Source organism: Chroicocephalus ridibundus, unplaced genomic scaffold (assembly GCF_963924245.1).
Source record: "Chroicocephalus ridibundus unplaced genomic scaffold, bChrRid1.1 SCAFFOLD_98, whole genome shotgun sequence".
In the NCBI taxonomy this organism is placed as follows: domain Eukaryota; kingdom Metazoa; phylum Chordata; class Aves; order Charadriiformes; family Laridae; genus Chroicocephalus; species Chroicocephalus ridibundus.
Genome location: NW_026961319.1, coordinates 586,099 through 601,488, shown reverse-complemented (window position 1 = coordinate 601,488; position 15,390 = coordinate 586,099). Strand labels below are relative to the sequence as shown.

At 52.5% G+C, this 15,390-nt stretch overlaps 1 protein-coding gene across 1 annotated transcript; it reads left to right on the top strand.

Moving 5' to 3' along the window:
- The first annotated feature begins 6,953 nt into the window (after nt 1-6,953).
- LOC134509327 (olfactory receptor 14A16-like) lies at nt 6,954-7,907 on the top strand. Its single transcript, XM_063321807.1, has one exon. It carries the CDS (start codon nt 6,954-6,956, stop codon nt 7,905-7,907), a length of 954 nt encoding a protein of 317 aa, XP_063177877.1.
- Nucleotides 7,908-15,390: the final 7,483 nt, after the last annotated feature.

Sequence of the window (15,390 nt, the reverse complement as noted above, 5' to 3'; positions counted from 1 at the left end):
AACCTGCAATGTTGACCATTTGGACTTTGAGTCCAGAGGGACCTTGACACACCTGGGGACTTGGCCAAATGAAACCTCCTGAAGTTCCATAAGGCAAAGGGGGCAAGGTGTGCACTGGGGGCAGAACAAAGGCGGTGCACTGGGACAGGCTGTGACGCGACTGGCTGAGGAGTGTCCTGGGCAGAAGGGTGTGGGAGTTATGGTGGATGCCATAGATGGATCCCATTGTGAAAGGTGGACGGAGAAACTGGAGAAAGTCCAGAGGAAGTCTGTTGGGATGGGGTTAGGGGCCTGAAGCACATGAGCTGTGTGGAGAGGCTGAGACAACTGGTCCTCTTTAGTCTGCTGAAGGGGAGGCACAGGGCAGCCTAAGAGCAGGTGACATCTTCCTGGAGAGATGAAGGTGGAGGCAAACTCTTCTGCTGTGGCAGATGTTTGGCAGAGGCAACAGCGGCAAGCATCCTCCATGGAGCTTTATACCGAATATTAGGAAAAACGGAGTAGGCGGACGTTGACCTGCAGCAGGACACCCATCGACTCTCTGTTATCTCCATCTTTGGAGGTTTTCAGCTCCCCAGAATGTCACCCAACCTGACCCTGGGATTGACAACCCTACCTTTGGGTGAGAGGCTGGACCAGAGGCTCCCCCACCAACCCCTTTCCCAAAAGCCCTTCCATGAGCCTGTGCCTTGCAGTGTGCCCCAGGAGAAGAGAGTCAGGTACAGGTGAGGCTTTCTACAGTAGAGGCTCATGGGACAATTCAGGGTGGCATTGTCCTGTGCTCAGTAGGTATCTCGTCCTACCTTTGATTACTCTTTACATTTCCCGGCCAGGCTCCTTACCCATGCGGTGCTTTAGGCTGTGGAGAAGCTCAAAACCAACTCTCTGACTCGGTTACTTTCATTTGACGTGCTGAAACGCAGGGCAGACGAAGGCAATTCAGAGCTTCTAGGATCTCTGCTGCACGGTTAGGACTCAGCAGACTGGAAATGCAGGTAGCGGTGTTGTGTCAGTGTACTCCAGGGGTCAGGAGCAGTGGGTACCGGTCACAACACCGCATGAAGAATTTGCCTTCCTTTGTGCCGTTCCAGAGATCTGGGATCTGTACCTTGGCCTCTACCAAGTACCCTATCCCCCCCTCCACCTCTTACTGGAACCAGGGAGAAAATATACGAAGCTACATTTTTTTACTGTATTCATACCAATTATTGTGTGACGCAACACATTTATCTCCTCACAACTTTACCCATTTTCACTTGCAGTCTGAGACATATCCCCTCTTGGAGCAGAAATTGTGCAAAATCCTATGGAAAACCACTTTCCGTGTTATGGAATGTCACTTCAGTGCTGCATGTTCATTTGGGTTAAAATGAACAGAAACAAACCTAGAAAAAACCACGCTGGGCTAGTTTTTCGGAGAGGCAGTTTCAAAGTGGCAAAGCAGTTCAATACATAAATATTGAGAGCCAAGTTCACATTTCCAGCAAGGGGAAAGGTCCCAATTTGCTAATTAAACTCTTTGGCCCATCCTGCCTGGAGTTGTACAGCAGTTGTGTCACACAGTAGCCAGTGTCAGAGGGAAGAGGGAGGCAGCGGGAACTGGAATGGTTTGGGCTCAAATGGAACTCAGACCCTGAGCTGGCAGGACAACACTGGCCGCAGTCGGACACAGGTTCCCTGAGACGACTGTGAGCTCAGACCATGGGCGTGGAGGATGCACAAACCTCTTGAAGTCCCATCTCGGCAGGGGAAGAGGAAGGGTTTGTGAGAGACATGGGCATGCAGGGAACGAGCAGTGTGTGCATAGCAATGAGTGTGTGAAAGGCCGGAGAAGGACCTGAAATAGCAAGGGGTGTCATGCTGAAATGTCCGAGGTTGAATTTTCACTCTGAGGCAGCAGAATGAGGAGGATACGCACTTCAGCGCTGGGTTGTGGAGCTAAATAGACGATTCTAGCATGTCTGGGGCTTGCAAATCTTGGGGGATAAATGAGCATTGACAAGGCTTTTGGAAGAAAGCAAATAGGTTGGAGGGGACTCACAGGAACTGGCAAATCCACAGAACTCCACAGCTTTTTTTTGGAGCTAAAGAACCTGGCACAGGCATGGGACAGTGTAGCTGCGGTGGGCATGGCTTTTGGCCTTGACACCCCAACAGACCTGAGTAGGCTTCTGCCTCTTCCACTGAGACCCATGAGAAGGCACTCGCTCCTTAAAGCTCCAGCACCTCGTTGCCTCCTCACCCACCCACCACAGAGCCTGCAAAGGGTCCTCCTGCTGACCAGTACCCGGCTTCACACACTCACACATTACACAGAGCCCTGAGCATTCCAAGAGGGAAAGGAGCTCCCTCCCCAAAGGATGGGGGTCAGGCCTTGGCCATCCTGCTTGGGGAAGCAAATCAAGGGCTTTCACAATGACTTCCACGTTTAAATTTCTTCCTGTAGCAAGTGTCTCTGACATCCTTTCCTGCTTCAGCAGCCCCCAGGGACAGGAACTTTGTCTGCTCATTCCCTCCTCGGTCTCTTCAGAGGCAGAGATCAGCAGGGCCTGCTAACACCCCCAGAAACCTGGAGGTTTGCTTCTGGCTTTTACTTCTCCGGGGGCTTGCTCAGTCTTTCAGGATCTGCAGTGCAGGAACTCGGCACCAGAGGGCTCGTTAACACGCCAAACGCCCTAAGGAGCCAGCTCTGAGCCTAATTCTCCTTTAGTCTTCCATTCTTATGGGGTTCATGAGAGAGGTGTCAGGAGTGGAGTCAAAGTGAAAAGATGCCAAAGCCAAGAGCCCAAGTGAATGAAATACTGGATTTTCAATAGCCAGTTCTGCATTAACACAGTGCTGCAGCTGGGTTACAGCACTGTCCTCTTTCTGAGGAATTTGAAAAGTCACAAAATCACCGAATGATAAGGCTTGGAATCCCTTCTCCCTCAGGAGATCGTCTAGTCCAACCCCCCTGCCAGAGCAGGGTCACCTAGAGCAGGTGAAAGTCTTCCCTACAGAAGTCTTCTCGAGGTGCTGATCCCAATGATATCACCTCATGTTATGTACGGCTCCATCCTCCTTCTGCAGAGCTTCATTGATGGGCAGTTTTCCTGTTTCTTTCATGGTGGTTAGCCTTCCCTGCCTTTTTGTATTGTATGCATATCAAATAGTGTCAGAAGCAACACATTTTTCCTCCACACCTTCACCCATTTCCAGCTGCAGTCTGAGATATTTCCCCTCTTGGAGCAGACATTGTGCAAAGCTGCTCCATGGAGGGAAACCCACTTTAGTGCTGCGTATTCGTTTGGGTTAGAGAGAAGCACCAAAGACACGCTGAGCTAGTTTTTCAAACAGTTTCAAAGTGGCGTAAAAGATTACATCCAGAAAAACCAAGTTAAAAAAAGGGAGGAAAAATGGGCACATCTGTATATTCTGAACTGACAAATTCTCTGTCAGTGAAGAGAAAGTCCCACAGCCTATGGGAGTTTTTCAGTAGTTGTCCCTGTGGGAAGCTGGGTTTCTTGGGCCTCTTGGCTTGACCCTGCTGCACTCCCATTTCCAGCAAGAGGAAAAGCTCCAGCTGAGGCATCAAACTGTTGCCCATCGTGCCTGGAGAGCCAGGACAGTTGTGTCACACAATACCCAGTGTCAGAGGCGAGAGGGAGGCAGTGCGAATTGAAATTGTTTGGGCTCAAATGTGCGAAATACTGTTTCCCACAGTATTCTCCTGGAGAAACTGGCTGCTCATGGCTTGGATGGGGGAACAATTCACCAGGTGAAAAACCGGCTGGAAGGCGGGCCCCAAAGAGTGGTGGTGAATGGAGTTACATCCAGCTGGCAGCCGGTCACAAGTGGTGTTCCCCAGGGCTCGGTGCTGGGGCCCATTCTCTTTAATGTCTTTATCAATTATCTGGACGAATGTGTCGACCTGCTTGAGGGTAGGTTGTCTCTGCAGAGGGATCTGCACAGGCTGGAACGATGGGCCGAGGCCAATGGTATGAGGTTCAACAAGGCCAAGTGCCGCGTCCTGCACTTGTTTCACAACAACGCCATGCAGCGCTACAGGCCTGTGTAGGAGTCACTCGAAAGCTGCCCGGCAGAAAAGGACCTGGGGGTGTTGGTCAACAGCCGGCTGACTACGAGCCAGCAGAGTGCCCAGGTGGCCAAGAAGGCCAACAGCATCCTGGCCTGTGTCAGGAACAGTGTGTGAGTTGGACCATGGAAGTGATTGTCCCCCTGTGCTGGGCACTGGTGAGGCCCCACCTGGAGTGCTGTGTCCAGTTTTAGGCCCCTCACTACAGGAAAGACATTGTAGGGCTGGAGCAGGTCCAGAGGAGGGCAAGGGAGCTGGTGAGGGGTCTGGAGCACAAGTCCTGTGAGGAGCGTCTGAGGGAAATGGGGGTGTTCAGCGTGGAGAAAAGGAGGCTGAGGGGAGACCTTCTTGCTCTCTGCAACTCCCTGAAAGGAGGGTGTAGAGAGGTGGGGGTCGGTCTCTTCTCCCAAGAACAAGTGATAGCACAAGAGGAAACGGCCTCAAGTTGCGCCAGGGGAAGTTTAGACTGGACTTTAAGAAAAATTTTTACACTGAAAGGGTTATCAAATATTGGAACAGGCTGCCCAGGGAAGTGGTGGAATCCCCATCCCTGGAGGTATTTCCAATTAGATGGGTCAACGTAGTGCTTAGCAACATGGTTCAGTGATGGGTTTTGTCAGTGTTAGGTTGATGGTTGCACTTGCTCATCTGAAAGGTCCCTTCCAACCTAGACAATTCTATGATACTGTGACCCCCCAGTTTATCTGGGAGGTGGTCTGGGCTACCTTTTTCTTCCAGTACCCAAGTTGCAGATGTTGTGGTCCCTCTAGTGTCCAGTCCAAAATTAGGCCCCCGCAGGCGTATTCTACTTTCTGGTTTCTCTGGTGTTTGCTTGTGGGTAAACCACGAACATACGCACCAATGTTATATGCATATGCACCATTATCACCAGTTGCTGGCCCCCCAACGTTCAAAAGGTCTGATGACTTGTGGTTCCCACTCCAGTGTCTGGCACTTGAACCTCCATCTGTGCAGAGAGAGCAGAGATCTCCCTCGCCCCACAAATCTCTTCAAAAAGGAGGTATTAATAAAACAGGACAGGCTGTGGTGATCAGTTGTAGGGCACAGCCAGGGAAGTGTCCTGACCAGCCACCTGTTTACACATGACCATCTCATTTCATCCCTTTTCTCTCTGTTTTCCCATGCTTCTTCCTCCACAAACCACCTTGATCCCAACCTTTCCCTTCCTTCGGTCCTTTCCTAGAAATCCCACAGCAAGTCTTGCACAATCCAAAAATGTGCTTTCTGGCTTCCCAGCACGAGTGTCAGACCTCGGATGCAGAAACCCCCCTCCTCAGTTGGATGAATCAAAGAATCATAGAATGGTTGTGCTTGGAAAAGTCCTAAACAATCATCTAGTCCAACCCCCCTGCCATGGGCAAGGACATCTTTCATTAGTTCTGGTTGCTCAAAGCTCCTGACCTTGGATACTTCCAGGGATTGCGTAAGGCTTTGCGTTTCAAGGAGGAGCCAGGGAGGATGGAGAGATCTGAGCAAAGGAAGGTGAGAGCAAGGTGGGGCAGCCGGGTGGATGACTACAGCCTGCAGGGAAAGAGGCAGAGGTGATGGGACACCGTAGGACAGCCTGTGGAGGAGAAGACAGAGGGATGTGGCAAAGCTGAAAGGCCCCTGACAGAGCCAAGCTCTTCATGCCTTGGGCTATGGCTGTTGTCTCTGCTACTGATGCCTATGAGGAGACAACCAGTCCTTCCAGCACTGGGGTCTCATTGCCTCCTTGTCCATACTCAGGAGGCTCATGGCAAGCGGGCAGCGCTGCAGAGAGACGGCTCTGCCCAGGAGCAGCTCCTCTGCCAAGCGCAGCAGGGCTGAGGGCACTGCCTGCAGGCACCCGAGAGGAGCCAGGCACAGAGAGGACAAAGGCAGTCTGGGGTGGGAGGAGAGTTCTGAGCTTGTTCTTGGGGAAATCTTCAGCCCTGTTGACACAGTCAGTCTCTGGCTGTAGGGCAAGGCAGGGGAGTCTCCTGGAGGGATGTTCTAGGGCTGGCTGAGAGGAGCTGTCAGGATGGCTCTCCTGGCTTCTCTGGTGTGGAGAAGGAGGACGTGCTTCAGAGCAGGGCTGCCCTGCTGCACCATGGCAGCGACAATGAAGGAGGGCTGCCTTCTGCGAGGGACTGTGGCAGGGTTTTGAAGACAGGTGGGTGTGCAGGCAGGGGTGCCCAGGGCTGTCCTTGAGAGCAGGGTCCCTGCACCCCAGGGGGCTTTGTGCCGGGGCAGGGACTCTGCTGCTTGCCAGGGTCAGCTCTCAGCCTGCCCAAGGAGTTCCCCCCCAAGCTTCTGTGGGGAGAAGCTCTGGGGAAAAGGAGAGACTCCCCTCAGGGCAGGGTCCTTTGGCTCTTTTGAGAGTGTGCTGTGTGGGTCAGGGCTGCCCACAGCTGCAGATCAGCCCCAGAGCACTGGCAGAGGCAGCATTTACAGAGGAAAGACAAGGCAGGGGCTGCCTGGAAGATGAAGACATTGCAGGGTCTGTGCTCTCAGCTGTCTCCTGAGGGAAAGGAGCTGTCACTGTTCCACTGAGGAATCAGCAGATCTGCCAGAAAGCTCACAAAGCGCCTTCACCCCCTCCTCTCCCTACACACAGCACCAGCAGCACCTTTGCTTCCAGCATCAGGCTTTCTCTCCTCTCCTCCTGAGGAGCCACAAAGAGGGAGATGGCCCTGGGCAGTGCCCTGCTGCCAGGAGGGGTCTGCAGGGCAGAGCTGAGCCCCCAGCGGGTGGGATGGGCTGTGGGAGCAGGGAGAGGGAGGAGACCTGGGCACAGAGAAGCAGCTCCTGGCAGGGGCAGGATAGGCTCAAAGAAGTCTGTCATGACTTCTCAATATCTTCTCTTTCAACAGTTTGTCATGCCCAGAGTGAACAAATGTCCAACAGCAGCTCCATCAGCCAGTTCCTCCTCCTGGCATTCGCAGACACACGGGAGCTGCAGCTCTTGCACTTCGGGCTCTTCCTGGGCATCTACCTGGCTGCCCTCCTGGCCAACGGCCTCATCATCACCACCATCGCCTGTGACCACCGCCTCCACACCCCCATGTACTTCTTCCTCCTCAGTCTCTCGGTTCTTGACCTTGGCTCCATCTCCATCACTCTCCCCAAATCCATGGCCAGTTCCCTGTGGGACAACAGGGCCATCTCCTACTGGGGATGCGTAGCACAGGTCTTTTTTTTATTTTTGTGTGCTACATCAGAGTTTTCTCTTCTCACTGTCATGTCCTATGACCACTATGTGGTCATCTGCAAACCCCTGCACTACTGGACCCTGATGGGCAGCAGAGCTTGTGTCCACATGGCAGCAGCTGCCTGGGGCAGTGGGTTTCTCAATGCTCTGCTGCACACGGCCAGTACATTTTCCCTGCCCCTCTGCCAGGGCAATGCTGTGGACCAGTTCTTCTGTGAGATCCCCCAGATCCTCAAGCTCTCCTGCTCAGACTCAGACTACCTCAGAGAAGGTGGGCTTCTTGTGGTTAGTGTCTGTTTAGGCTTTGGTTGTTTTGTGTTCATCGTGCTGTCCTATGTGCAGATCTTCAGGGCCGTGCTGAGGATCCCCTCTGAGCAGGGACGGCATAAAGCCTTTTCCACGTGCCTCCCTCACCTGGCCGTGGTCTCCCTGCTTCTCAGCACTGCAGCATTTGCCTTCCTGAAACCCCGCTCTGTCTCTTCCCCAGTCCTAGATCTGGTGGTGGCAGTGCTGTACTCAGTGGTGCCTCCAGCAGTGAACCCCCTCATCTACAGCATGAGGAACAAGGAGCTCAAGGATGCCCTGTGGAAATTGACGACCGGAAGCAGTAAACTGTCCTGTTTTGGAAATCACTCCTAATGTCCCTCGTTACAGGGCAACCCCATCTTCTGTAGTTTTTCTTGGGTTTTGTTTGAGTTTGTGATTGTGTCATTGTTTTTCTTTGTATAATGCTGTCCACAAAGAATTCTCATCATTTTTGCACTTGCTAATTATGCATCTGTCTTAATTTGTGAATCCCACAGACGTTGTAAAAGAGGACCTGTGCTCTCTGTGTATTTAAGCAAAATAAAGAACCTTCTAGTGACTTGTTTGCCCAAGATCTTTCCTCTGGAACTCACTCTGGAGCTGCAGGGCTATGCCTGTGAGCAGAGGTGGAGGGGAAAGTGTCTCAGCACAGCAGCACTGTCAGGGAGCACCAGCCTTCTTCTTTTCAGACTTATTCTCCGTTTCCACACTCTCCTGCTGAGCGCTGGCGCTGCTGTAAGGACTGAGTGCTCTGGCAGCTCATACTCCTGCTGTGTGCTGTCCCCTCAGGCAGGGACAGGCACCGGGTGCTTCTCTGGCAGAGCTGGCCTCCCCAACAGCTCCTCCATCACACCACGGCATTGCTTCAGGGCAGTGCCTGAAGGCTCAGGCCTTCTTCCAAAGTTGCTGTCAAGAAAATGCCCAGGAAAGTGCCCTGCAAGGGAAAACACCTGTGTGCAGCTTAACTGTGTGAGTGTGCAGGCTGGGGACAAGCGGCAGCTTCCTCACTCAGCCAGGGCTCCTGGGAAAGACATGAAGGGCCGGCAGAGCAGGTTCTTCTCTGTCCCTGTGTGTGCTGGACACCAGGGGTAAGATGCCCCAGGGCAATCCTCACACACCTCTCCAGTAACAACCACCATTTCTAGCACTGGCCTCTCGTCCCAGCTTGGGGAGGTTGGTTGTCTCTCCAAAGAAGTTCATGTTTGTATCGTAGGAATGAGATGTAAGCATGCACATCATGTGCGTGTGGGGAGATGAACCTGAGAGAGCACAAACACCATCAGCTATTCCTGGGGGTTCCTTGAAGGCCTGTGGGACAGACAGCATCTGGAGGTCACTTCATTTGGAGAGTAACGTCCCCAGGGAAACCCCCTGAATGCAGCACTGGGATGGGCTTCCTTGACCCCAGGTCCCTGTGTCCGTTCCTCACGCCGTGGGGCATCTCAGAGAGGTGCCGAGCAGGGAGACACAGCGCAGGGCTGAGGGGCTGCCAGCCTCTGGGAGTGGCAACAGGAGGCCAGGGAGTCTGCTGCAGGGCCTCTGCCCGTGCCAGGGAAGGACTCGTGTCTCTGAACAGCCCTGCCAGAGCCCTGACAGTGCTGGGTGTGCCTCCAGGAACAGCCTGTGTGCTACCTCACCCTCCCCTCTCTTCATGGCCTGTCCCTTTGATTACACGGTGTGACAGAAGCACCTCTGTGGGGCATCTCCCCTGTGCAGTCAGAAAGGGTTCTGCAGGCGTGAGCGGCATTACCCTCCAGAAGATGGCATTTCTCACCTCTCACAAAGCACAGAGCACGTCTAGGCAGTAGGAATGCAGCCAGAGGCACACACCCCTCCACGTTTCACCTCTCTCAATGTCGATCACAATATTTTTTAAGCACCAGACAGAGAAACAAATGGTCTCACTCAGAGTTGTCCTCCCATCTCTTCCTCCTCTCTTCCTCACGACCTGCCCCGTGACTGTGGTTGGGAACACCCTCCTCATCATGGGGATGCTCCTGGAAAACTGTGAAACCTGCTCCAGCGGCACCACCCTGACTGTCCCCTGACTGGGGACAGCACAATCTCTGCTCGCAGCAATATTTGTGCTACTTCCCGCACCTTTGGCACGTACGGAGTGTTTCCTGCTGGTGGCCACATCCTACGATGAGTACTGGGCTGTATGCCCCACCCTGCTCTCGGCAAGGCTCGGGAACTGGAAGGGCTGTCTCCATAAGAGGGCTGCACCTTGGCTAGGGGGATTTCTGTCATCTACAGGTGTCATTTTGTTCTTTTTCCAGATACATTTTGTGTCCCTGATGTCCCGGACCACTTCTTCTGTTGTTTTGCCCCAATGCTGGAACGCCCCTGCAGTGAAAGCATGACACTCATGGCCTTTGATTTCATAACCTTCTTTTTAGACCCAGTCTTTTCCTTCCTATTAGTGCTGGTGTCCCATGTGTGCATCAGAAGTTCCACCCTGGGAAAGCTCTCCTGCCCAGGTGAAGACTTTCTCCAGCTGCTCCTCTCACCGTGCTTGGGTGGGAAGCGGTCTGAACAATAATGTTAAAATGTCATCTCTGGTACAAAGTCCTCCTGGCAGCCAATTACTAATGGCGTCCCTCATTGACTAACCCTTGACCACCACTGTGGAATGTTTGTATCATCTCTCTCTACAGTGCGAGAAATTCACTTTCAGCTCATTTGTGGATGATGCCAAGTTGTGGGGAGCCCCTGAGGAATCTCACCCAGTTAGCACTGTTGGTAGCAGGAGAGTTGGGAAGGATGACTGGTGGGTTATGCATGGCTGGCCATCAGGTGCCCACCAAGCCATGGGAGGTCCTCACTCCTCCTCCTCAGCATGAATAAGTGAGAAAAGAAGGTGAAAATACCCATGAGTAAAGATAAAGGTAACTTAACAGAGGGGGAGAGTGTTTGTGGAGAAAAGGATAAAAGAAAAATAAAGTGAAAAGCAAAGGCCACAGGCAGAAGCAAAGCAAAACCAGATGAGATTGTTTCCTCTAGTTCCTGTCAGCAGACAATATCAGCTACCTCCTGGGAGGCAACGATCCTATACATGTAGCAGTCTCTTTGGAAAACAAATGTCTTAATAATGAATGTCACCCCCTTCCCTCTCTTTTCTCTCAGTTTTTCTTGCTGAGCATGATGTCATATGGCAAGGAATATCCCTTTGGTCAGTTCAGGTAAGCTGTCCCATCTGTGGTCCATCCCAACCACTTGCCCACCCCGAGTGTACTACCTTTAGAGGGGGTTGGAGAGACAGCCTTCACGCGGTGCAAACTCTGCTCAGCAATAGCCAAAACATTGGTGCGGAATCAACACTGTTCCAGGCACGAGTAGAATGCACAGCAGGGTATGGGCTGCTATGGGGAAAGTTCACTCCATCCCCGCCAGACCCAGTAGCTGTGGGTCTGTGTAGGACAAGCTGTGGTGGAGATGGCAAAGGGCACTGGCAAGGCTGGAAGTCACCAAGAGAACGCAAGTCTTTGTCCCCTGGGGCACAGCACTGGTCTCTGCCACCAAGGCCTGTGAGGAGACATGTTGTCCTAAGGCACTGGGGGGGCCTCCTCATGGCCTCCTTGCACACCCCCAGCAAGGCTGGGCACTGTCCCACCGGTGTCCTTCACTCAGCATCACACCCCCCACCTCCCACTGCCCCAGGAAGAGCCCTGAGCCATGCGGGAGGGACGGGATCTGCCTTGCCAGGGCATGGAAGAGGTGACAGCAGCATTCTCTGACTGATATGGATCCAGGGTCTCTCCTAAGGAGATCTGGGCTGGTGGCAGAAGCTGTCCCTTGAGGTCTGACACAGGATGGCCACCCTTGCTCCTCACCTCCCCAACCCCACCATGGCTCTCATCGGCCACCTGGGACTTGCATCCCTTTTCCTTCCATCACACTTCTCCACCGCAGTCTGCAGCTGGATGTTCCAGCTCCTTTGCACCAGCTCCCACCTGCTTTCCTCAGAGACCTGCTGCACACAGGCAAACAGGGATGTTTTTATTTTTGAACCAACAAAATAAAACTGATAAGGTTCACCATTAAAATAAACCGCTCCTCAACTGTGTGCCAAGTACAGTCTGCCACCAATGAGGTTCACCTTCCACAAGGCATAACCATGCAAGAAATATTTTAGAGAGATGAAAAATTATCAAATCAGCAAAACTAAAGAATGTGCAGAATGAGACAGACTGTTGAGAGACAGGCAAGCTTTTAACTCCATGAATCCCAAAGTATCAACTGGACTGTTGAGAGGTGTCTGAATGATGAAAGAGGAAGGGGAAGGGAAATCTAGAGAGCAATGGCAAGTGCTTCTGCGCAGATGCGCTGCTGGAAAGGTGACTGCAGACAGGGTCAGTTTAGTTGGGAGAGGTGGGAATACGTGAAAGATGAGGGAGATTAAATGCACAGCCTGATCCAGAGAGTACTGACACTGCAAACAGAGTGGAAGGTCAATAGCTCTCCTCTTGATATTCATGCACACCCTGAAAACTCATTTTGATCTTGTGGGAAACCACTGATAGTTTTTAAAGTTTTCAATGTTTTCAGCTGATGATGTCATGCTCATAATTTTTAACATTTGTTTCTCAGGTTTTCAAGCAGACCTCCGCTGTCTGCCCATCAGTATCCGGTGGTACTTCCCGAGGATCCAGCGTGAGATCACCTTGTGAGGTCACCTCATGACAGCAAGGTGATTGGCCAGGAGAAGGCAGACATCATGAGGTCATCAAGGACATGTCAGTCTGACCTCGGTGCCTGGGAAGGTCATGGAACAGATCCTCCTCAGTGCCATTACACGGCACATGCAGGAGAACAGGGTGATCAGGCCCAGTCAGCATGGGTTTGTGAAGGGCAGGTCATGCCTGTCAAACCTGATCTCCTTCTATGATAAGGCGACCCACTTAGTGGATGAGGGAAAAGCTGTGGATGTTATCTACCTGGATTTTTGCAAAGCTTTTGACACCGTTTCCCACAGCATTCTCCTGGAGAAACTGGCTGCTCATGGCCTGGACAGGTGTAGTCTTCGCTGGGTAAAAAACTGGCTGGATGGCCGTGCCCAGAGAGTGGTGGTAAATGGAGTTAAATCCAGTTGGTGTCCAGTCACAAGTGGTGTCCCCCAGGGTTCGGTGCTGGGGCCGGTTCTCTTTAATATCTTTATCAATGATCTGGATGAAGGGATTGAATGCACCCTCAGTAAGTTCGCAGATGACACTAAACTGGGCGGGCGTGTTGATCTGCTTGAGGGTAGGTTGGCTCTGCAGAGGGATCTGGACAGGCTGGACCGATGGGCTGTGACCAATGGTATGAGGTTCAACAAGGCCAAGTGCCGGGTCCTGCACTTGGGTCACAACAACCCCATGCAGCGCTACAGGATTGGGGCAGAATGGCTTGAAAGCAGCTCGACAGAAAAGGACTTGGGAGTGTTGGTTGACAGCCGGCTGAATATGAGCCAGCAGTGTGCCCAGGTGGCCAAGAAGGCCAACAGCATCCTGGCCTGTATCAGGAATAGTGTGGTGAGCCGGACTAGGGAAGTGATCATCCCCCTGTACTCGGCACTGGTGAGGCCCCACCTCGAGTACTGCGTTCAGTTTTGGGCCCCTCGCTACAGGAGGGACATTGAGGTGTTGGAGCGTGTCCAGAGAAGGGCTACAAAGCTGGTGAGGGGCCTGGAGGACAAACCTTATGAGGAACGACTGAGGGAGCTGGGGTTGTTTAGCCTGGAGAAGAGGAGGCTGAGGGGAGACCTTATCACCCTCTACAACTACCTGAAAGGAGGTTGTAGAGAGATGGGGGCTGACCTCTTCTCCCTGGTGACAAGTGATAGGACGAGGGGAAACGGGTTCAAGTTACGTCAGGGGAGGTTTAGATTAGATATTAGGAGACATTTTTACACTGAAAGGGTTATTAAACATTGGAATAGGCTGCCCAGGGAGGTGGTGGATTCACCATCTCTGGAGGTGTTTAAAAAAAGGGTAGATGGGGCACTGAGGGACATGGTTTAGAAGTGGCTCTTGTCAGGGTAGGCTAAAGGTTGGACTCGATGATCTTAAAGGTCCCTTCCAACCTCAACAATTCTATGATTCTATGATTCTATGACATCAGATGGGAAGGCTGCAGACAGATGACTGGGGCCCTGGTGAGGCCCTGCTCTGGGCTGAAGCCACCAGCACATGCCATGGGAACCTATGGGTTGTGGCATGAGAAATGTGACAGAGAACAGCGTGAGAAGGGACCAGCAGTATGGGCAGCTGCCTGTGTCCGTATCACAGGGTCCGTATGGCCTGGGTCTCACAGGCGGCTGCAGATGTGAGAAGTGGCCAAACTGCACAGAGGGGAAGCACTGGGGATCTCCTGGGCAGTCAAGTCTTGCAAGGGAAGTGCCTAGGGAAGCCATCAGTGATGCCACTGAAGTCCCAGAGGACCTAGGCAATGGTATCAAGTGTAGTGTAGTGTAGTAGTATCCAAACTATCAAATTGTGTACAAATGGGTAAAACCTGAGACTATTAGGCAAAAAGTAATTGGTGTGGGTTACGAATTGGGGAGGAGACTGGGGCAGGGAAAGGGAGGGATCAAGGTCGATCGTGGAGAAGAAGCCTATGGAAGATGTGGAGGAGGGGGATTCAAGGTGCCAGCTGCCCATGGGGAGGTGGCTGGTCAGTGCTGGTCTGGCCAAACCCCACGCCTCATCACCGTGGTCAGTCCTGCAGTACTGGTTTCAGTTGGGGTGGAGTTAATTATCTGCCTAGTAACTTGTATGGGGCTGTGTTTTAGACTTGTGATGAAAACAGTGTTGGTAACACACCAATGTTTCAGTCATTGCTGAGCCGTGCTTGCACAGCACCAAGGCCTTTTCTGCTCCTCACCCCACCCCACCAGCGACTAGGCTGGGGGTGCACAAGGAGTTGAGAGGGGACACAGCCAGGGCAGCTGAGCCCAACTGACCAAAGGGATATTCCATACCACAGGGCATCGCGCTCAGCAAGAAAATCTGTGGGAAGAAGGAGGAAAGGAGTAGCGTTCGGAGTCATGGGATTTGTCTTCCCAAGTCATCGTTATGCGTGATGGAGCCCTGCTTTCCTGGAAAGTGCTAAATATCTGCCTGCCAATGGGAAACAGGGGATGAATTCCTTATTTTCCTTTGCTTGCACACACAGCATTTGCTTTCCCTGTCAAACTGTCTTTATCTCAACCCATGAGTTGTCTCACTTTTACCTTTCTGATCCTCTCCCTCATTGTCCTGTGAGCGGGCAACTGTGTGGTGCTTAGCTGCTGACCGGGGTTAAACCATGACATTTACTCAACTCTGCTCCTGGCTATTTGCTGTGTGAGTGGGCTCGCTCTTGTTTGTGTGGTTTTGGCATGAATGTATGTACATGCTTTGCTGGTCAATTCAAAGTGGGATGGCAAGGAGGAGAAGGAGGACACGGGGCAATGGAGAGACCCAGGGCCGGGAATGTAGGGACCACTCATGCAACCTTCACATCAGATCAGCCACAGAGTGGGAAAAGGATGGGGCCAGTTGTGTTGCTCATGGTCGTGTAAGTGCTGCTGTTGGTGGGTCGCTGTAAAGGTGCTGGTGCCCTTTGGAGTTGGTCTGTGTCGGGTTGCCTGTGTCCATCTTGTTTCCTTGCAGATACCTGGACTTAATGCTTTCCCTTTGGGTGACTCCACTTTGGGCGATCGCTCGCTTTGTGAGGCTCCAGTCACTGACCACCCCAGGTGCACACAGTCCGTGCCTATCTCGCAGGCTCTCCAGGCACCTCCAGATCCTTCTCCTGGAGTACGTCCTCTGCCCTGTCGCACGCTGGGACACTG